Below are 21,907 nucleotides of genomic sequence, written 5' to 3'. Positions count from 1 at the left end.
ATGTCACTTTGAATTTCATATGAAACAATTTCCTTGGGGGAAAATGGCTAAGGCAAGATGGCAGAAGGCCTCTGAAATCAACATGACATTTGGAGTAAATCAAAGATGCACTTCTGCAAGGGAGAAAAGTGGTCAATTTTCTTATGACAGAATGTTTTGCCCACTGCAGGCAGAAGAATCCTAACTCCTGACAGAACTCAAATGATATCCCAAGTCCTCCAGGAAGCCTTCTTAGACTACATAAACCCTCCTGCCACTCTTACGGCACCTGGAGACTATATCCCTGATTCAGAGTTATTCCATCAGAGTTCCTAGAGAAAACTTTGTATATATAAGGAGATAATACAGAATTTTGGTTAAAAACTGAGGCTTATGAATCAAAAAGAAAACAACAGCAGTGTCAAGTACTGTTTAAATGCTTTAAAACTAAGAACATTTTTGTTAACATTTAGAACATTAGTACATTTAGAACATTATATGTTAACATTTAACATATAATATAACCTATTAATCTTTCTAACAGTTCTAGGAAGTAGGTTAAATTATTGTCCCCACTTTAGAGGTAAGGCAATAGAGACACAGAGAGGTTAAGTAACTTTCATGAGGTCACAGTGTGAGTAAGTAAAGAGTCAGATCTGATCATAGGCAATCTGGCTCCAGAGCTCACTTAACTACTATGGAGCCTTACAGCTTGAATAACTTAACCATTACAAGACAATCAATGGAGCTCCTCGCCTGTTGGTCAGAAATAGTGTTTGGCATCTGGCACCAGGCAGGAGAGTTGGCTTGAGAGCAACCCGGATTCCAGGCCTGGCTATGGAACTAATGCCTGAGCAGACCTAGGCACGGCCACTGCCTTCCTTTGAGCCTCAGTTTCCCTCTCTGTAAAATGAAGAGTTGGACTTGACAGTGTCCAAGGCCCTTCTACTGCTAATGTTTTATGAGCCTGGGATTGCTGGCTCAATTCCTTGGGCCCAGTCTGACCCCTCCTGCTGGGCTCAGTGTCTCTCACTGGCTTTACTTCCCATAAATAAGAGAAAAAGAACACGGGAAAATATTCTCCTGAGAGACTGGGAGGGATCCCACGGCTGCTCCGTATGCTTTGAAGAACTAGTCGTTAACCAGAGAGAGCTACCTGCCAAGTGAAAGATGGAAAGAAACTAGACTAAGGGGAGAAATGAACTCAACAAAACTTGGCTTCATCCAAATTTAAAGGGCACCTCGGAGTACTTAAAGAACTGACAATATTATTGCAACAAGATGAGCCAGCTCCTTAAAGCACTGAAGATAGGATAAGCTGTGAAAACTGGAATGGACTAGAGAACACAGAAAAAGCTATGCACCAACCACGGTCATTTACAATCTGGGAAAACCATGGAACAAAGGAAAGACAGCACAGGCACATCGGCCTCCACCATCATTCACCATGTGCTCTGCCAGGGCAGGTGCCATATCAGGAATCCACATCTCCCAGGAACCCCAAAGGCACTGGTGTTCAGAATCAGGTGACATTAATAAGAGCAGTTACTTTGTGAAAGGCTATATCATATATTTTTATTCTATTTGAGAGATAAAGATCCAATTCTAGTTCTGTGTCTTCATCATTAGCTGCATGAATCTGGTCAAGTACTTTCCACTCTGTAGGGACTTGGCTACTTTATCCATAAATGAGGGAGTGAATAAGGTTTTAGAAGATAGGCCTTCAGGCTCAAGAATTCCATAGTTCATGAAGTTATCAAACACTAACTTTATACTTACCTATAAAAGCATTCACACTGTTTGTTTATATTTCAAACCCATGGAACTTAATGGACTTCACTGTGCTGAGCACATTATATACGAATCCAAGAGATTCATTATATATGAATCCAAGAAAAAATCCAACTGTACCTTTGGTCTTCAGTAGCTCTTCTGATGGTCTTCCACATGGTACGCCCCAGGATTACCTTGTACGGTTGGGCATGTTGTGCTCTGTACAAGGGCACTTGTCCAAAAAGGGTGGGGGAGATGGAGCTAAATTTCAATCTCACCTCTTGCATGAGCTTCATGCCCATGAGGCTGAGTCCAAACCAAAGGCTTGTATGGCTTTATAGGTACCTCTGAACCACCCCTTGACAGTGAGTGAGATCATGAAGCAATGACTAAGTTTGTGTTATAGTTTGTACACAGAACTTAAACAATTTTACATTTGCTCAAAACATTTCCAGATACCCCCTTTTACTGCCAATCTGTTTATAAGACCCCTAATAAAACCAACCCTATCCTTCACAGTCATACATCAACATTGACCTGAACCAGCATTAGCTAGGATGCTTGAATGGACTGTTTCTAAAATGTCAATCCAAGCTCAAAGGATTAAGACATTTTGCATAATGGTGGCACAAGCAGAAAATGGAGTCTGCTTTTCAAGGTGATTTCTTGGAAAGGGACAGCTCTTATTTAGCTGAGCATATCCAAGTATCTCAAAGAAATCTATTTTACTACCTTTATACTTCCAAGGCACAGGAGCTACCAAATACTTGGAAAAAATACAGAAAAACAAAAAACTGTGAGAAAAACACTTGCTGGATTCCATTCTGGGCTTCTAATGTGTTGTCGTTACAACACATTCGCTACCACTACACCAAGTCATTCACTTGGAAGCTCCTGATTTTTCTAGCAACAAAATAGATGTGTTCTAATTCACTCATGTTTTTTTCCCTCTATATTGTGATCAACAGCAACTCCAAGACCAATCATTTTGGATTTCCTGAGTCAGTCTCAATTTCAAATATTCTGCGCCTCTCTCCTCTCAGTAAAAAGTTCCCAACTTTTTATTTGGAAACTATGGTCGCCACAATAATGGCATTATCCTCACAAAATATTAGTCATGGCAGAGTCATACCCACATTACGGTGTCCTTATTTGGTATGTGGCCATCAAAAGGAGAACTTGCTGGTCCATCCAGGGCCTGAGACCATTTTCTTTGGCCCCATTAAAGAGAAAAATAATGAATTTGCTACTAAACAAGTTTTGGATTCACCAATTTAGAGCTCAAATGAACATTTCCCTTGTTATAGAAGAGTTTTTCAAGGCTAAGAAATTATTTGATGGAAGGGTACACAATCTGGAAAAAGTGAGGCCATGGGGTTTTCCAACTGCCAAACTCCCACATGCTGGCTCTCAAGACACATCCACACTCACTATTAAAGTGTCACCATTTATAATTTGGTGCTAAATTTTCTGAAGCTAGGCTACTCAACAGGGTATACAGACAAATTGATTCCTTATTTTATTAAAACACAGGGATAAGATGAAGTAGGTGTCGGTGATAAAAGTCACCTAATCTCACGCTGAAAATGAAGTTATGAAAACTAGGCCAGCATCACAATGGGGAAACCAAAGGGTCAGGTTTCAGTAAGCAGGTTCCCCTGGATGCTTGCAGCATTTCTGAAAGGAAATAGCTGACTCCAGCTTTGTTTTGCTGCCTCTAGAATAGTTTCAGAATCCCCTTTCCCTCCAGGTACCTCATGCTGAAACCTCAGAGCCTGGAGTAAGAGGAGAAAAGTTATAATTGGAGGGACATTTTATAATGTTTGCCTAGCATCTGACTACACAACCAGCCCCCCCTCACCTTTTTTTCTCCAGCCTCACAGCCCTGTGAATGATGTGAAAATTTCACTTTAATGGTGTGACTATGGAAAGAAATGTTTCTGAGTAATGTTTTTCATACTCAGGTCAGTTGGTCAGAACCCTGGAAGATCACAGAAAACTTTAAATTAAAATGGAAAAATACTAAATTATGCTCCCACCAGTTTGGGTCATTTCAGCATGATCATGAATAAACTATAGATTCTGAGTCAGATGTGTGCAGTTTGCTTTGGACTTTGTTCTTGCTTACTTATAAAACTTTCAAAATGTACTTCTAAATTACAGCAATTCAGTTAAAAATTCAAACCTTCGGGCTTGGTTTCCTCCCCTTAGCAGGCTGAGTCATAAAAATAAATCTTAGCCATTTCAATAGCCAACACACCCCTCACATTAAGATTTGGTATTGTTCCTCATCTCTCCCATTTCATCCAAAGGTCACACCCAGATCACATTTGAAGACAGAAACAGCTCAAGGGCTCATCCAGCTCAACATTTGCTCACTTTAATAAGGGAACAGAACCTCCGCCAAGTTATAGGGATGAGTTACATCAGAATCTTCCAGAGGAACCTCTGAGGAGTGGTTATGAGTCTGGGCTTTGGAGACAGCCCAAGCCAGGTTGGAGTCCTCACACTGTGTGACCTTGGTCATGTCTGGAAAGCGCAGTGCCTGGCACACAATAAGAGCCCACCGAGTGCTTGCTGTTTTCCTGCTACAGACATTGTAGGGCTCAGCCACTGATGAAGAGGCACCTCTCCTGGGCCCATCCACTGCTGCAAGGGCTGGATAATGACAGTGTTCCCTCCAGATCAAATCTCCAGGAGGCACTGCTGGGGGAGGTAGAATATTTACTCAACCATAAATCCAGGGTCAAGACTTAAATCAGGAAAATCACAGACTTTTGGGCTTTCAGAGCTAAGAAGAAATGTATAACTTATAATGTACTAATATATACAAATTATACAACAGTGTCTGACAGACAGTGAATACATGTCTGCCCTCACTTTTTTTTAAAGTATTTATTTATTTAGAGAGCATGAGTAGGGGGAGGGACCAAGGGAAAGGGAGAGAAAGAATCTCCAGCAGATTCCACATTGAACGCGGACACTGATGGGGGGCTGGATCCCACAACACAAGATCTGAGCCAAAATCAAGACTCAAATGCTTAACCAACTGAGCCAACCTAACTTTGTTTTATACCCAGAGGAACTAAAACCTCAGGTCCTACAGTGACTTGCTTAAGGTCATACAACCAGTTAATGGGCAAGGTGGAATTGATATTTAAGTCTTATTTTGGGTGTGTGTGTATGAGAGAGAGGGCTGACCCATGTTTATTAATGAGAGTACTGGAGATCAGACGGATTGAAGACACTGATCAAATACCTCCAAACTCAAGAATGATCTCCTCAACACAGCAAGCTATCCCTATCCCTCACATTCACCAACCCCAACCCTGACCACCACTGAGAAACAGCAGCTAGATTCCCTCTGGTCCATGATGGAAATCTCTGCCTGTAAAGACTGGGGGTGCTGAAGGACAGGGACAGAGCTCCAGGATCTTGAGAGGAGGGGGGCTTCTTTACTTTCTGGCCCATTGCAGACAATGGCAGTCTCAGATGCCTGCCTTGTAAGCACAAAACATTTGGCAACTTTCCCAGGGGCTTTTGCAGCCAATTGAAATGGAGGATCAGGGGCAAGGAGACGGAAAAATGTTTCCTTTCTGTCTTTCAGGCCAAGTCTGTGGAGGTGACAAGCATGGGTCTCTAGGTTCACAGGACTGAAAAAGACCCTTCTGAATATCAATGGAAAATTGTGATTCTATCCTAGGTATTGCTCAAAGTGTTTCCAAGCTCTGATGGTCAGGGGGAGGTCAGCTATTAAGCCTGAACTGGGTCTGGGGAAGGACAGAAGGAGACGTCAGCAGTGCGTGGAAACTGCCTTTATTTATAATTCAAGGAGTTACTCAAGAAATATGCATTAACACTGACTGTCAGTGAAACTCGGATTGGGGTCCACGGTGGGGGAGAGGCCCACAGGGAGGAGCACCAAGAGGATGTGAAATCTAAGCTCAGGACTAAAGGATGGGTAGAAACTAGCCAGGTGGAGAGGGATGTTCTAAAACAGGGGGACTTTTACTTTAAAGGACCAGATAATAAATACTTTAGTCTTTCCAAGCCATATAGTCTCAATTATAGCTCCTCGACTCTGCTGTTAAAAGGAGTAAGCAGCTACAGAAAATACATGAGTACTAAAAGGAATGAATGCAGCTATGTTCTGATAACCTTCATTTGTGAACACTGAAATTTCAATTCCATATAATTTTTAGATGTCAGGAAATATTATTCTTCTCTTGATTTTTTTTTTCGATTGCTTTAAACATGAAGAACCATTCTTAGCTTGTATTTTAACAGTATCTGCATGGAGGTCTATGAAGGGATTAGTCCAAGCCATTCCTGAGCTGAAAAGATGATAGGCATTTCTAAACCACAGACTCTTAGAGACCCTCTATCCAGGACTAAGATGAGACAAGTGAGTTGCCTACAGCTCAAAACTTAAGGAGGTACTACTCTCTGATAAGTAGAGAGCTGGCACTTCTGAGACCCTGAGTTTGAGTGCCTCCTTAAAAGTTGCCGCCCAGGCACCTTGTCTGCCTCAGCCTAGGCCTGGTCCACCACTTGTGCATAATGAAGTACACTACTATAAAGTGGTGCCCTCCTCAACCAGCCCTGCCTTGGATGCCTTCAGTGTAATGCACAAGTTTGCAGATGACAATCTGGTTCCCAGCCACCGCTCTGGGGAACAGAATTTAGGTAATAAGAAAAATGGCCTATATAATACAAGCTTAGGCAGAAGAGGAGGTAGAGACTACACTGACTGGAGTCTGGAAAGAATTTGGGGGAGAAGGAAGATAAAAAATTTGACTAGACCGTTGTTGATGGGGGGTGGGTAAATTTTAAAAAGACTGAGAATGAGATCAATGTCCAAAGAAAATATTTAACAAATTTCACTGTGCATTAAAATTATAAGCCTTCTTTACTACTTTCTTGACTTGCATTCATTATATCCATATCCGTACCTACACACACACACACATACACACACACACACACATACATACTGCAAATCATTTATGTGATAATGGACTTAAATCCAAAATATAAACAACTTGATAATAAAAGAAATTTTAAAATAGGCAAAGGATTTGAATAGGTATTTCTCCAAAGATGTACAAGTGGCCAATAAGCTCACAGAAATTGCCCAACATCATTAGCTATCAGGAAAATGCAAATCAGAAGTACAATGAGATATCACCTCATATCAACTAGGATGGCTAGAAGCAGAAACAGGACACTAAGAAACGTTGGTCAGGATGTATAAACACTGGAACCCTCGAACACTGCTAGTGGGAATGTAAAAGGTGCGGCTGCTGAGGAACAGTCTGGCAGTTCTTTAAAAGGTTAAACGCAGTTACATAATTCAGTAATTCTACTCCTGGAAATGTACCCAAGAGAAATGAAGACATATATCCACACAAACACTTGCAAATGGATGTTCATAGCAGCATTTTTTATAACAGACACAAAGTGGAAAGAATTTGATGTCCAACAACCGATGAATGGATAAATAAAATGTTGTACGTTCACCCAACGGAGTATTACTCAGAGGTAAAAAACAAAGTTCCTATACATGCTACAGAGCAGATATACCTTGAATCTTAAAAATACTATGTTGTGTTAACTACCCTGGCATTAAAATTTAAAAATGTAGCAAGCTAAATGAAAGAAGCCAGTCAGAAAAGAGTGCATACTATATGAGTCCATTCATCTGATGGTCCAAAATAGGGAAATAGACACAGAAAGTGGATTAGTGGATGCTGCTGGGTGGTGGAAGGGAGGCAGGATGAAGGGAATGGAGGGTGATTGCTAGAGGGTATGGAGTTTCCTTCTGAGGTGACGAAAATGTTCTAAAATTGTGGTGATGGTTGCACATATCTGTAAATATATTAAAAAACACTGAATTTTGCATTTTACATAGGTGAACTCTATGGTATATAAAATTATATCTCAATAACTCTATTAAAAACAGAAGAAATCAAAGAAGTTCTCCTTGCCTCCAAAGAGCTCTGCTATCGGGATTCAAATTATGGGTTCTCCTTACCTTTGAAAGATGATGGTGTCTCTGCATTGCTGAAGACTAAGGGCTTGAGGGGTGATGGCCTAAATGACAGGGACGGGGCAGGGGCTCAAGGGCTGAATGTTGGTTAGGGTTAAGGATTTGGATGCCTGAACTCTGCAGGACCTATATGTAATCTGAGGCTCTGAACACATCCAGGGCAGCTGCTAGAAAAAAGAACCAATAGACGGAACACCATATTGGTGTCATAGGCCTCGTCAAGACCAGAAAATGACCCAGTACCACTGTCTGAGAACAGCTTTTCAGGGTGGGCCCTGCCTAAGCCATGAGTTAGTCCAGTCATGGAAGGGTCAGGGGACAGTCACCCCTCACTCCCAATGATGCTTCAGTCCTTGATGCTGAGTCCTGTGGTCACTGGGGAAGAAACCTCCACACTACTCCAGGAGGCCTATGAGGCCTAGGGGGACTGCTATACTTGAATCAGCAGCCAAGGAGGGGACTAAGAGGAGAGGGACACTATTAGCATTCATGACTACAGGAGGTCACTCTATGGGCAGACTGAATCCCTCCTGTGTAAAAATGGAGGGTGTGCATTATTATTACATCAGGGCTCCATCTGATGGTCTTAACCTTGCCTACGGGTTCCAATTCTTTTCAGGCCACATTTTAACCATGGCCCATTTCTAGGGATGAGGCCTTTCCATCTGCTAATTCCCATTATGCAGGACATCTGGGGAAGTGGGGCGGGGGGAATACTAGTGCTGATACTGTCTAAAGGCTACCGTGTGAATAACAGTGGCCATGAATATATTCACCTGAAATTAGTGTCCAGGGTCAGCATTTTTCCTTTTCATTCCATTTTTTGGCCTAATCCTAGTCAAAGAGCTGGTGTTACTACAAAGATGTGGAGGTAAATGTAACCTAAACTGCCCCGATATAGCTAATAAGGGAAAGTTGTCCAATCATCACAGAGTCAGCCTCTGACAGCCTGTCACATTTTCCACTGATGCACCAGACGTGACTAAACTGTGCAGGGGCCGTCCATCCGGGAGCTGGATTCCCTTTCACTGTGCTCAGCAGGAAGGGGCCAGCATCGTCCCATACCCATGTCATGAACTTGACATAACCCTTAGTAATGGAAGAGGAGGCTTGGCATGCCATGAAGCCCAGACAATTAGCTTAGCCTGCACAACCTGTGAAATTTTAATTATTTTCAAGGTCCACACTGTACCCAACCTGTAGGGAGACCAAAATTCTGGAGGAGAAAATAAAACATCTTGCTACTTCAGCAGTCATCTGTTATAACACTGGACAGCAGGGCCCAATGGATATATGATCATCCCTAAAAAGTTACAACCGGGAAGACGAATTTATTATTGGTTGGTGCCTTGACACACAGCAGAGAAAATATGGACTCAACAACATATATACTGACAAAGGTATGTATGTTAAACATTCAAAAATTTTTCATTGCCTCCGAAGTTTAATTCTCTGCTAAAGAGTAGAAAAAAAATGAAGAAGATACATTTTAGAAGGAAGAAAGAAGAATAAGAACTAGTAACAAAGGAGCTGGTTTGGCTTTCCTTCCTAATTTACAGTTTTTCTAGTCTGATTTTTTTAAAAAATAAAACTTCATTGTTTTCTATTTTGCTGTACTTATTGTTATACAGTAAATTGTCGTGTGGACCACGGCAGGGAGATCAGTGAAGTGATGCTATGGGAGCTGGTGGCCTGTCTGTCCCGGCCACCTCCCCTCCTCCACGTTCCAACCCTCAAGGCTCACAGAACTCAGGTTACATGAATGATTGCAGCACAGGCAGAAACTTCATGTCTTTCATATTCAGAATAACTCTAAGTACCCTGAACTCCCCCAAAATTCAGGCAGGGAGAGAATTTTTTAAAAGGAAAAACACCCTTAACCAACTTTCAACCTAGAGATGTCAGCCACTTGCCAAAATATGCCATCTTGTGAAGCCAATAAATGGAGAGCAGGAGAGCCGGAGGAGCGTGGCTGAAACTGGATAAGGGGTAGGGTTTTCATTTCTCACAAGCAGAGGGAGGAGGATACCAATATGGTTAGCCAGTCAGCAAGCATTAATCCTCATTAATGTCTCCCATTCTTCTCTGCACAGCTGTGCAAACATAAATTAATTGGGTCATTTTGACGAAGGCATACAAGAAAAAAATTTCAATGGGAGGCAGAGGAACTAACTGGACACACAACACATTCTTGAAATGTGCAGGAAGGACTGTACAAGCTACCACATCATAGACAGGGAGACAGACATTCAAATTCACAGCACCATGAACTGCCCCTATGGGAGAAGTTCCAAAGAGCAGAAGGAGGTGGGGACATGTTCATGACAAAGCATATAATAAATTGCCAGAGTGAGAACAGTGGCTCCCACTCCTTGCCAGATACTGTGCTGTCGACTTCACAGTGTCATTTCATTTAACCCCCTAAAAATATGATTACCTCCAGTTGACATATAAGGTGATTAGAAACAAAGAGGTAAAGAACTTGCTGGAGATCACACCAGCAGCAAATGGTGGACTTGCAGTGGTGGACTCACTCCAGAGACCATGTTCCTAAGATGACATTGTCCTGCTTTGTATATATTTGGCATTAGGCTTGCGTCATGGAGAGTAGATAAAAGGTATGGCCACTTCTTGCCCTTAATCAACTTATAATCTGATTGGGGAACCAGGATGGATATGTGTGAGATGATCAGGAATGGGAGCATTCCATCAAGGTCCACATTATTCAGGTGAAGGAAGCCACTTATAGGAGTTGAGGAAGTGGCTATAATTCATCTGTGCAACTCTGAGAAGGATTTCTATCAGACTCTAAACTAAAAACTGAGATAGTGAACGAATACTATACTTGAGAAAATACTGACTCATTCCTGCTGTGGTATAGTTTGACTATTCAAAAAGGATTCTCCCTTTCAGAACTCTCCCTTCAGAAAGGACAAGACAGTCAGCCCTTTCCCCAGCTTCATCTTAAGGGTTCATAAATATGTCCACAGCCTCCTGGAACCAAGTCAGACAGGAGAGAGGACTTCTTGGAGTTTACTCTGTGGCAACCTCTCCCAGCCTCCAGAGACTAAAAAGGGAGGAGATGATTTGCATCATCTCCTTGGTCCTTTTCAACTGATAATTACCCATCTCAGGGCTCTGACCAACAGAAAGAGGCAGACTGGCAGACCGGAGCTAGGGACCTGTGGACATTCCCAGGAGAAGAAGTGGCTCCAGAACCTGGAGGAATGAGTATGGTCATGCCAGAAATTATTCTGCAATTATATACAGCAGACACATGACCCTCATGCCTGTGTAAGTGGGTGTGGGGGTGGCCTATGATAACAGTTCTCAACCAATCCACTTCCATTCCCTTTGCAGCATTTAAATTTCTGTTGCAGCATGGAGGACAAGGGGAGTTGGAGAGGAGAAGGGAGTTGAGGGAAATTGGAAGGGGAGGTGAACCATGAGAGACTATGGACTCTGAAAAATGATCTGAGAATTTTGAAGGGGTGGGGGGTGGGAGGTTGGGGGCACCAGGTGGTGGGTATTGTAGAGGGCACGAATTGCATGGAGCACTGGGTGTGGTGCAAAAATAATGAATACTGTTATGCTGAAAAAAAAATAAAAAAAAAATTTAAAAAAAAAAAAATAAATTTCTGTTGCATTTTTTTTTTTTTATTTAATTTTTTTTTTCAGCGTAACAGTATTCCTTGTTTTTGCACCACACCCAGTGCTCCATGCAATCCGTGCCCTCTCCAATACCCACCACCTGGATCTCCCAACCTCCCACCCCCCGCCGCTTCAAACCCCTCAGATTGTTTTTCAGAGTCCATAGAGTTGGGGGAAATTGGAAGGGGAGGTGAACCATGAGAGACTATGGACTCTGTTGCATTCTTAACATTCAATTTCAGGTGTGCATGAATTTTTTAAATCCCTGCATTTTTAATTGGAAAGACACATTACTGTGATGAGCTCCTTTCTCCCTACATGGGCAAAATTCAGTCAGAAGAGCTGGGGAGCCTATGTGTCGCTGATATCACCTTTCTTGTGACTCGGGTTTTATGAGGAATCAGGTAAGGTGGCAAAAACAAATCTGGGGACTTGCTGGGTGAATGGTAGGTTGAATACATGGAAAGAACGGCCTCCGGGTCATCCCTTTTCAGGCAGGCTTTTGGCTCAGCCCTGCCACTCCTGTGAGCCCAAGTAGGGTCAGGGTCTTTAGGTAACGGAGCAAATATTCCCTAAACATCCTGATCAAAGAGCAAAGAGCTCAGTTAAAGCTCCTGGACAGTGGTTTTCAACTCCACAGAACCATAGAGTCACCAGGAGAACTCTGAAAAAACATTCACGTTGAGCCTGACCCTATCGATTCTGATTCAGAGGATCTGGAGTAGGACCTGGACACTGTGGTTCTAACACAGAGCCAGGGTTAGAACTGCCACACTGAACACAGCCCAGTCCAGAAGCATCAGTGAGTGTGGCAACTCAATCAACGAACACCGAAATGAACAGAAGTCTTCTGTTCAATCCTAGCTCTACCACTTAGCAGTTAAGTGACCTTGGCCAAGGCACATGACTTTCCTGAGACTCTGTTTTCTCAGCAATACATTGAAGTTAATGATCATACCAATACTGGAGGGTAGCTGAGAGGATTGCATGAAATCAAGTACGTAAATTATGTGAGCCAACGTCTGGCATGTGTAAAATGCTCAGTAAGTATCAGCTCCTGTGACTGATGATGATGATAGTAAAAATACACCAGTTATGTTTCAGTAAAAGGCATGTTTTTCTAGATTGGGTATTTATTCACAAGGCCAGGTCTTAAGGAATTGGGAAACACTAGAACGTGAAAATTAGACATTTGGCACATCCTGCAATTATGAATATAGGAAACAAGACTCAGCACTGGGAGCAGCACCTGTGATCTTGTCACCGATAGAAATCACAGATATGTCCATATATTACAGTCGTGGTCAAAACCCTAAAAGAATATTTATATTTAGGGTGACCAACTGCCCTGGTCAGCCCGGGACTGAGAGGTTTCCCTGGATGTGGGATTTGCAGGGCTAAACTGGGAAAGTCACAGGGAAACCATTCCTTACTGACATCCCTTACCACTTAGAAATTACAGTAGTCATCACCTCACTGAATGTCACTGTTTAATGTGTTAATAAAGAAGCACCTACCCTGCTATACAACGTAATTTCAAACAATTTCCTGGTATGTATACATATGGCCACATCATCTGTGTCCTTTATAACACTTTGTATTTCATTTGATGCATTTAAAAGCATTATTCTGAGTCCACAGACTTCACCAAATTGCCAAAGGGGTCCATGGCACAAAAAAGGCAAAAAGGGAAGATACTGGGAACATTGGTTGGAAAATGGAAGAAACCAGATTTTAAATTCTTTTAGGTCCTGCAACCTAAAAACATGTCTGAAGGAAGACATAAGCATCTACCTCCGAAGGACATGACTAGGTAATCAGTCAGTGGAGCTGCTTTCCCACTATCAGGAGTCTGTGTTATAATCCTACATACAGTAACCTGGGAGTCTCCCTAATCTGCACTCCTGATGACATATATATGTGTATTTTACATGTATACTTAAATTGTTGCAAAGTTAACTCAATCTTAACAGCTACTGATTGGAGTATCTGTAAGGTCTACTAGTTTCTAGTAACTACAAAACACTTCCCCTAAGAATCACAGTTTGACAGAACTTAACACTTTCCATGAATTAAAACAATGGAAAATTGGATTTTTCAAAGATCAAGTTTAAAGAAGTGGTCAAAAAGAAACTTTAACTCTTACCCGATACCACTGGGCTTCTGATGGGCACTGGCTTCCATCCTGCCTAATCGCCACCACTGACAGCTGTTCCAGAACTCTCCCACAGGGCAATAAAAGACCACTTCTCTTCTGATCGATATAACTGTAAGCTTCCAGCCCAATGTGACCAGAAGGCAGAGTCCTCATGATTGCCCTTGTCCCGGTATACACAGATTTCTTTACTTCCCTGTCATTTTTACAAAATCTCCTCACTAACAAAGTGGACCTCTCCTTTTTGCTCTTAAAAAAATCTTCTTCTACATCTTCACAGTTATCAGGGAAGTCCTCAAAATGGCTCAGAAAAGTCTTGGCAGGGGGATTGTTAGTCAAGTCCTCCCTGCAAAGGCTGTCACTTGAACATAGCACACTGGCCCTTTGGCAAGAACCTTCAAAGCATAAGTATTTGTCATCCAAGGTGTCACAATGATCACACTGCAGCTGCCCATTCTTATTATCACAGTTTTCAGCCAATTCCATAAGTTTACAAGTATATGCCTCATAATTATTCTTTTGCTCCCCACCAACATCAGGCAGTGGTACACAGTTTCCACAATCATCTAAAATCAAGTTGCCTGACAGGGAACAGAAAGTATCTGACACTCTTCTGTCAACTTCATAGTGAAAGTGAAATGCTGCTGTGTTGCCATCAGGGTGTGCCTGGCCAGTCTCTATGATGGCCGACTGACTTCCTAAGGGACTAATGTCCATGGGAGGTCCATCAATTTCCAGTTGAATTCCAGGGAACACCTTTCTTTCCAGTGAGGACGGGATTCCAGTTTCCAAATATGGGTCTTCCTGTGTGACAGAATCGCACGTGTCATAACACTGGCTCTTTGTCAGTATGTCGTTTTGGTTAATGTTAAGGTTTTCCAAAGAAACTGGTGTGCTTTCTGTCCAGCACTTTTCATTGCTGTTCTCATCGCTCACTATTTTCTCCCTTGCTGTTGAGAGAATCTTGGGCAAGTTGCTTCCAGAAGGTTCTTCTTTAAGCTTGTTCATCTGTGCAGTGGTAGAAGTCTGCCCACTCTGCCTGATGCTATGTGCCTTCAGAACACTGATGTCTGAGACCTTTTCACTACTTTCATCTATAGCCGATGGAGTGGATGTCACTTTTCTCTGAGTTACAGGTGTGAGAACAGAAGCTGCCATTTCTTCTGACGTCATCTTCACACATACACAGGTTTTAGCTATTACTGTTTCTCCTCTCTGGTGATCATGTCAAGATTTTTACAAAACAACTTATTATTAAAATATTATTTCTCAGATACAGAAGTCCTCTGAGAAACAGTGTGACAATTTTTTTGATTCAGATTCATTAAGAGCCAAATAAATTTCTCCAGTTATTACTTTCTGACATCTGCAATGTTTTTCTAGACCAGGGTTTTAGGTGGCAGTTCAACTTTCTTTCCTCTATTATTTGAAGTAATTCTTTTGGAGATTTTTACTCGGGATTGCATTCTGCAAATTCTGATCCATCACTGACTTACTAATGATTTAAAATTCCAGTTTGAATGTTTCCTGAAAGAAAAAGACATGATGTCAAACACTGTGGCACTAAATAAAATTTTTGAAATGAACTTCATAATAATTCTAAGCTAATGCAAAATATGAACCAATTTTGAGGAAGAAGTTTTGCAATTGATAGCTACTTTCAGTGTTTTAGGTACTTTTCTGATTTAATATTTCAGAAATTCTGTTTCCAGCCAAAGTGGAGTAATAACAGAGACCAGAATTATCCCCCCACCTTAAACAACTGAAAAAAATCAGAAAAAAATATGAAATAATGGTTTTTAGATATCAAACAACAGGTAATACAGAATAGTGATTCCTGAAATAAGGAAAAACAAACAAATGAGGTGAGCCCTATAAATGCCCTAGCTTGTAGCTTGAGAGCTTTTAGCTATAGGAGAGGAAAGTGGAACTCAGGTTGAGCCCAACAGAGTGCTGATTTAAAGAAAAAACAAAGTTGAGAGTTCAGTAAGGCCACAAAAATTGGAGAAAGAAGACAAATTAAGTGGAGAAGAACAAAGATAAGAATGTTAGCAGGCTTCTCATGAGGAACAATGCAAGCCATGAGGAGGTGGGTGGGGGGTGGGTGAAATAGGGGACAGGGATTAAAGAGTACACTTACATGATGAACAAATAAAATAAAATAAAATAAGAAGCAATACAAGCCAGATGAGAGTGCAGTTAAATCTTTAAAGTTCTAAAGTACTTTCTTTTAGTACTTTAAAATAAAAAAGAAAGAAAGAAAAAATACTGCCAACTTAGAATTCTATGCCCAACAAAAATACCTTTTGAAAACAAAAATAAAATAAAAACTTTCTAGACACACAAGAGCTGAAAGAACTCATCACCAGCAAACTTGCATATAAGAAATGGTAAAGGAAGTCCTTTAGGCAGAAGGAAAATGATACCAGATAGAAATCTCGATTGATGCAAAAGAAGAGTATGTAAAATGTTAAATATGTGGGTAAATACAAATTTTCTTATTGTAAATCACTTAAGATAGTTGATCTTTTGAAGCAAAAGTAATAGCAATGTATTATGGGGTTTCTAACAAATGCAGAAGAAAAATATATGACAATAAAAACAGAAGGTCAAGATAAGAGAAATGGAAGTATACTGTTACAAGATTTTTTTCTACATGAATTGGTATGATATTACTCAAACACAGGCTTTCATAAGTTAAAGACATATACCCTAAGTCCCAAAGCAACCACTTTAAGAAAAGATATAGGTAATAAGTCAAAATATTAGAATCATAAAAAAATTTCAAATAATCTAAAGGCAAAAAAAGGAAAAGAACAAAGAACAGACGTGGTAAATGGAAATTTGTGTGTGTACTCCCTTTTATTTTTAATTTTTTAAAAGATTTTATTTACTTATTTGTGTGAGAGAGAGAGTAAAGCAGGAGGAAGCAGCAGACTTCTGAGCAAGGCTGCTGAGCAAGGAGCCCGATGTGGGGCTTGATCCCAGAACCCTGAGATCATGACCTGAGCTGAAGCAGACGCTTAGCCAACTGAGCCATCCAGGCATCCCTCCCTCTGTTTTATTTGAATAAGAAATTATTCAGGTGAATATTAGTGGACATAAAAATGTTCAATTTATGAAAAGCACTATTGAAAAATAATTCAGCTTATCTTTATTCTCCAAATTACTGAAACCTGTTCTATGTTGGGAACTGTGTAATGGGCTAGATATCTACGGCCTGCTTGCCAGTCTATTGAGAGGAAGAACTGAACAAATTTCAACCCAGTATGGCAAGTGTAATCATCAAGGATATACAAGGCACTGTGAGACCATAGGTGCCCATCACAAGTATACCATTCCTTTGTAGGTATAGCTGTCCTTTCCAAGACAACTGATGAGCATTCATGTTCTGTTGTCAACAGCAGACCTATCTTTGCCCTTTGCCACATAGGTGTCCCTCTTCCCCTTGCTTTTTCCTTTTCCTCTTGTCCCAAAGAAGTAGCAACTCCTCTTCCCTTACGTATGTAACCCTCAAGTGCAATCACAAACTCTCACCTGCTCCCAGCACATGCAGTCTTCACAATTACCTTGAAAAATTAGAGGACACCCTATCAATCAGATACTTCCCAGGGAGTTAATCAGCCCACAAACCTTTCACATTCTCCTTCTAACTTGGTTTCTTTCTTATTTTCTTTGGAAAAATACCTCTATTACTTTTTGGAAAGATATGCTCAGTGTAAAACAATTCAAACAATGCAGAAAAACACAAAGAAAAAAATCTCAACATAAATCCCACTATCCAGAGATAATCACTATTAATACTTTGAGGAAACTCCTTACAGGAAGCTCCCTATGCACCAACACACAGAGATACATGTATATAATTACACAAGCACCTAATCATGCTGTACTTCTTGATTTACACCTGCTTTTTATTTTTTTTTTTTTACAAATTCATGAATAGCTTTTCATGTCAAGAACTATATAGATAATTTTTTTTAAGATTTTATTTATTTATTTGACACACAGAGATCACAAGTAGGCAGAGAGGCAGGCAGAGAGAGGGGAGGAAGCAGGCTCCCCGCTGAGCAGAGAGCCTGATGCAGGGCTCGATCGCAGGACCCGGGGATCATGACCTGAGCTGAAGGCAGAGGCTTTAACCCGCTGAGCCACCCAGTCGCCCCACAGAACTATATAGATAATTTTAATGGTTTATGGCACTAACTTGATTTCATTATCTTTGGTCTATTTTTTAGAGTAACTTTTAAAGCCAAAGCCTTCAGATTGACTGTTAATGTGTCCTTTCTCACCTATGGGAGAAAGGTAATTCAAGGCAAGTGCTGTTTAACTTCTGTTCTAAGCACTTGGAAATTATTATCTCATGTAATTCTCACTCAACCCTACAAGATAGCATGATGGTTTTAAAGTATGTCCTCAAATTCTTTGATACTCCTCCTTTCAAAAACTGGAGCCTAACTGCCTTCCCCTTGCATGTGGGCTGTACTTAGTGACAGCCTTCCAACATACAGAATATGTTGGAAGTTACAGTTTATGACTTCTGAGAATAGATCATAAAAGGTCATAAAATCATTAGGGTTTCTTCCTTGCTCTTCCCCTTCTTTGCTCTGGGGGAAATCAGTTGCCATGTCATAAGCAAAGTTCCATGTGACAAGAACTGAGGCCTTCTGCCAATAGCCACTGGTGTGAGCCATCTTGGAAAGGGTTCCTCCAACACGTCAAGCCTTCACGTGATTGCAGCCATGGTCTACATGTCTACATATCGATTTGAACCTCATGAACAAACCTGTACCAAAACCACTCAGCTCCCAAAATTCTGAACCACAGAAAATGTGAGATAAATGTTTATTGTTTTGAGACACTGTTTTGAGGTAATTTGTTACACAGCAAGAGAGAACTAATACAGATCAGTTCTATTGTTATCCATATTTGACAGATTAGAAATCAAAGCACAGAGAAGCTAAGTCACTTGCCAAAGATCACACTGCTGGAAAATGGTGGAGTCAGAATTCAAACCCAAGAAACCTGACTCCAGAATCTATGCTCTTCACCATAGTATGCTGCTTTCTTACTACCTAGTTTGAAACCTCATGGGTTTGAATTCCCAATGTCTGTTAGCTGATGGGTTCCATGGTTTCTGGGAGGATCCTCTTTTATTTGAGTTTGTCTCTGGAAGGCTGAGATCTTTGTTTTGCCTCCAGCTGTAATCAGAACCAAGGACTAAAGACTCCATCTCAGGTCATTCTTTTTTTTTTTTTTTTTTTTTTTTAAGATTTTATTTATTTGACAGAGAGAGATCACAAGTGGGAGGAGAGGCAGGCAGAGAGAGAGAGAGAGGAGGAAGCAGGCTCCCTGCAGAGCAGAGAGCCCGATGTGGGACTTGATCCCAGGACCCTGAGATCATGACCTGAGCCGAAGGCAGAGGCTTAACCATTGAGCCACCCAGGTGCCCCTCAGGTCATTCTTTTATTCAAAATATTCTTATTGAATACAATACTAAATGAGGCAGGAATCTGCCCCTGATTTCTTTATAAGCTAATAAATCATCACGTAAGGTAAAGTGTAAATAGGCTTATAATGTGGGTTAACACAGAGAAAGAACATGTAAATCAGATAGTGGGGACAAGGCAGGGGTGAATGCAGGGAGGGTTTCCTGGAAAAGATGGTGATCAAGCTGAATTTTTGAAAGATAAGAAGGAATTAGCAAGATAAAGAGGCAGGGTGTCCTTTTCAGAAAAGAGCAAATGTGGATTCTCACGGTGAAAAACAATAAGATATAGGCCCCTAGTACTTCATGCAAATATTTTAACCATGTTGGGTTTGGTTTGATTTCCTCACATGTAAGACAGAAATAAAACTGGCTATTCCATCAGACTGTGGAGAAAATGCTTTGGAGGACACCTGGCTGGCTCAGTAATTTGAGCGTCTACCTTCAGCTCTTGGATAATGATCCCAGGACCTTGGGATTGAGCCCCATGTTGGGGAGCCTGCTTCTCCCTCTTTCCCCTGATTTTGCTCTCTCTCACTATCTCTCTCTCTCTCTCAAATAAATAAAATGTTTTTAAAAATGCTTTGGAAACCAAAAGTCTGGGGAAAATATTTGTTATTCTATGCCCTGTAAAGTTGAGCAGCTCTGTTGGTGACATAGTGTTGAATTTACTTTGGCAAGATGCCCCCACTCCACTCACCAGGTTCACTCAAATTTAAATTTCAATTCTATAACTGGGACTGACTCCCTGAATTCCAGCTGCATGACCATGAGCTGGTTATATGATCAATTCCAAATTATACTTCCTATTTCTGTAACATTAGAATGAAAACATAATTTATATGTCAATTAATAAACATTAATTTTCTACCTACCTCCTCTTGGTTAGCCCTAGGTCATCTGTGAGGGATGATGGGTTAGGTTAAAGTTATAACTAGCATTAGACAGTTGGCTGAAGAAAACCTGAAGCACTGAATAAAGATCACAGTCTAAAAGTTCTGAAGAAGAAAGAGATGGAGAAAAAGATTCTTCTTTTCTTAATGTGGTTTGTAGGGAAGCCTAGAGAAGGACCAGTCTGAGAGAGATCAAAGGATATGTGGTTAAGAATATGGCAGAATAAGAAGGAATTTGTCAAAGTAGCATTTCCAAACTAGAGATGAATTGGGATGGGTAATAGGTTTAGAGAAATGATTGGCCATGAAGTATGGCTAGAGAGATGATGCCAGGTGTGCTAGAAATCCTAGCCAAAGTGGTAAGGCAAGAAAAAGAAATGAAAGGTTTAAGAAGAATCAGGAGTGACACAGAGTAAGTTTTTATCTTCAAGATAGAGAAATGTAAGTTACAAATAACCTTATAGACAAATTTCCATGGGCTAAATCAGGGGCTGGCAAGCTACAGACAGAAGTCCAAATCTGACCTGCTGTTTTTGTAAATAAAATTTTATTGGAACACAGCCATGACCATTCATTTATGTAATGTATATGGTTGCTTTTGCATTACAATGATAGAGCTGAGAAACTGTGACAGAAACCATATAGCCCGCAAAGCCAGAAATATTCACCATCTAGAGCTTTATATAAAAAGTTTGCCAAAATGTGTGCTAGACAAATGAGTCAATAAAATGCCTGCTTAGAGCCAGAAAACTAAGTGGAAGGCTTAATAGCCATCTTCATATATTTGAAGAACTGAGATGAGGAAATAGTCTGGTTACATATTGTTTCAAAAGGTAGGATCAGGGCCAAAACAAATGAATTACTGGGGAGGTATGCTTTGGCTTACTGTGATAAAGTATTCTCTAACTTGTATCTGTTTAACAAAGGAGAAGCTATCTTGGATGGTGGTCTTCTCATTGTTGATAGGGGGATTTAAATAGAGAGAGGCACAGTTTTTAGCATAGCAGGTGTTTGATAGGTGTTGAACAAATATTAGAGTGAATGAATACTATCTATAACGGTTAATTATAAAAATAATGGCTCATAACTACTTATTGAGCATGTATCATATGTCAGACATGTTCTAAGCACAGTGTACATAATACCTCATTTAATTTTTTTTAAATGTATTTTTTTTTCAAGATTATTTATTTATTTATTTGACAGAGATCACAAGTAGGCAGAGAGGCAGGCAGAGAAAGAGAGGAAGAGAAGCAGGCCTCCTGCTGAGCAGAGAGCCCGATGCGGGGCTCTATCCCAGAACCCTGGGATCATGACCTGAGCCAAAAGCAGTGGCTTTTACCCACTGAGTCACCCAGGCGCCCCAATACCTCATTTAATTTTTATAATAACATTATCAGTAGCAGGAACTACTAACTGTTCCCAAAAATCTGTTCTCGTTTTTCTCAGTAATAGAACCTCTAAATTTTAGCCAAGCATATGGCCATCCCTCTATTGGCCTTACTATTAGCTAGATGTACTCATGTCACTAAGTTATTACTAATTAGAAATAAACAGAAGTGGTTTGCTATCTCTGGGAAGTGTCTTTGAACAGAAAGCGTGTGCCTTTCTCCTTCCTCTTTCTCCTTTCTGCTGACTGGAGGGAACCATGATGACTGGAGCTGAAGCAGCCATATTAGACCATGAGGTAAATATAAGAATGGGACACCTTTTTCATAGTAAAGAGATAAGATAGAAGCCTGGGTGCTTGTTTCCTGGATTTGGGGGAAAGAAAAAGAAAATTTTATGTTCTTAAAGCCATTATTTTAGGTTTTCTGTCACTCACATCCAAACCTTCTCCTAACTAATAAAGGTGAATACCGTTATCACCCCCATTTTATGATGCTCAGAGTATTTGAATGGCTTATTGAAAAGTAGAG

The 21,907-nt window shown here is 40.7% G+C and overlaps 1 protein-coding gene across 3 annotated transcripts in view; it reads right to left on the bottom strand.

Annotated features, from left to right (window-relative positions):
- PLCE1 (phospholipase C epsilon 1) overlaps positions 1-21,907 on the bottom strand; it is a 327,344-nt gene that overhangs the window by 273,282 nt on the left and 32,155 nt on the right. For all 3 annotated transcript variants that reach the window (XM_047702042.1, XM_047702044.1, XM_047702043.1), the window contains exon 2: positions 13,599-15,134. In XM_047702042.1, coding sequence (XP_047557998.1) covers positions 13,599-14,780 — 1,182 coding nt within the window. In that variant the 5' untranslated portion in view covers positions 14,781-15,134. The remainder of the gene's footprint in view (positions 1-13,598; positions 15,135-21,907) is intronic.

The sequence above is a fragment of the Lutra lutra genome, chromosome 14 (assembly GCF_902655055.1).
Source record: "Lutra lutra chromosome 14, mLutLut1.2, whole genome shotgun sequence".
Lineage (NCBI taxonomy): Eukaryota > Metazoa > Chordata > Mammalia > Carnivora > Mustelidae > Lutra > Lutra lutra.
This window is presented reverse-complemented; position numbering and strand designations above follow the sequence as displayed.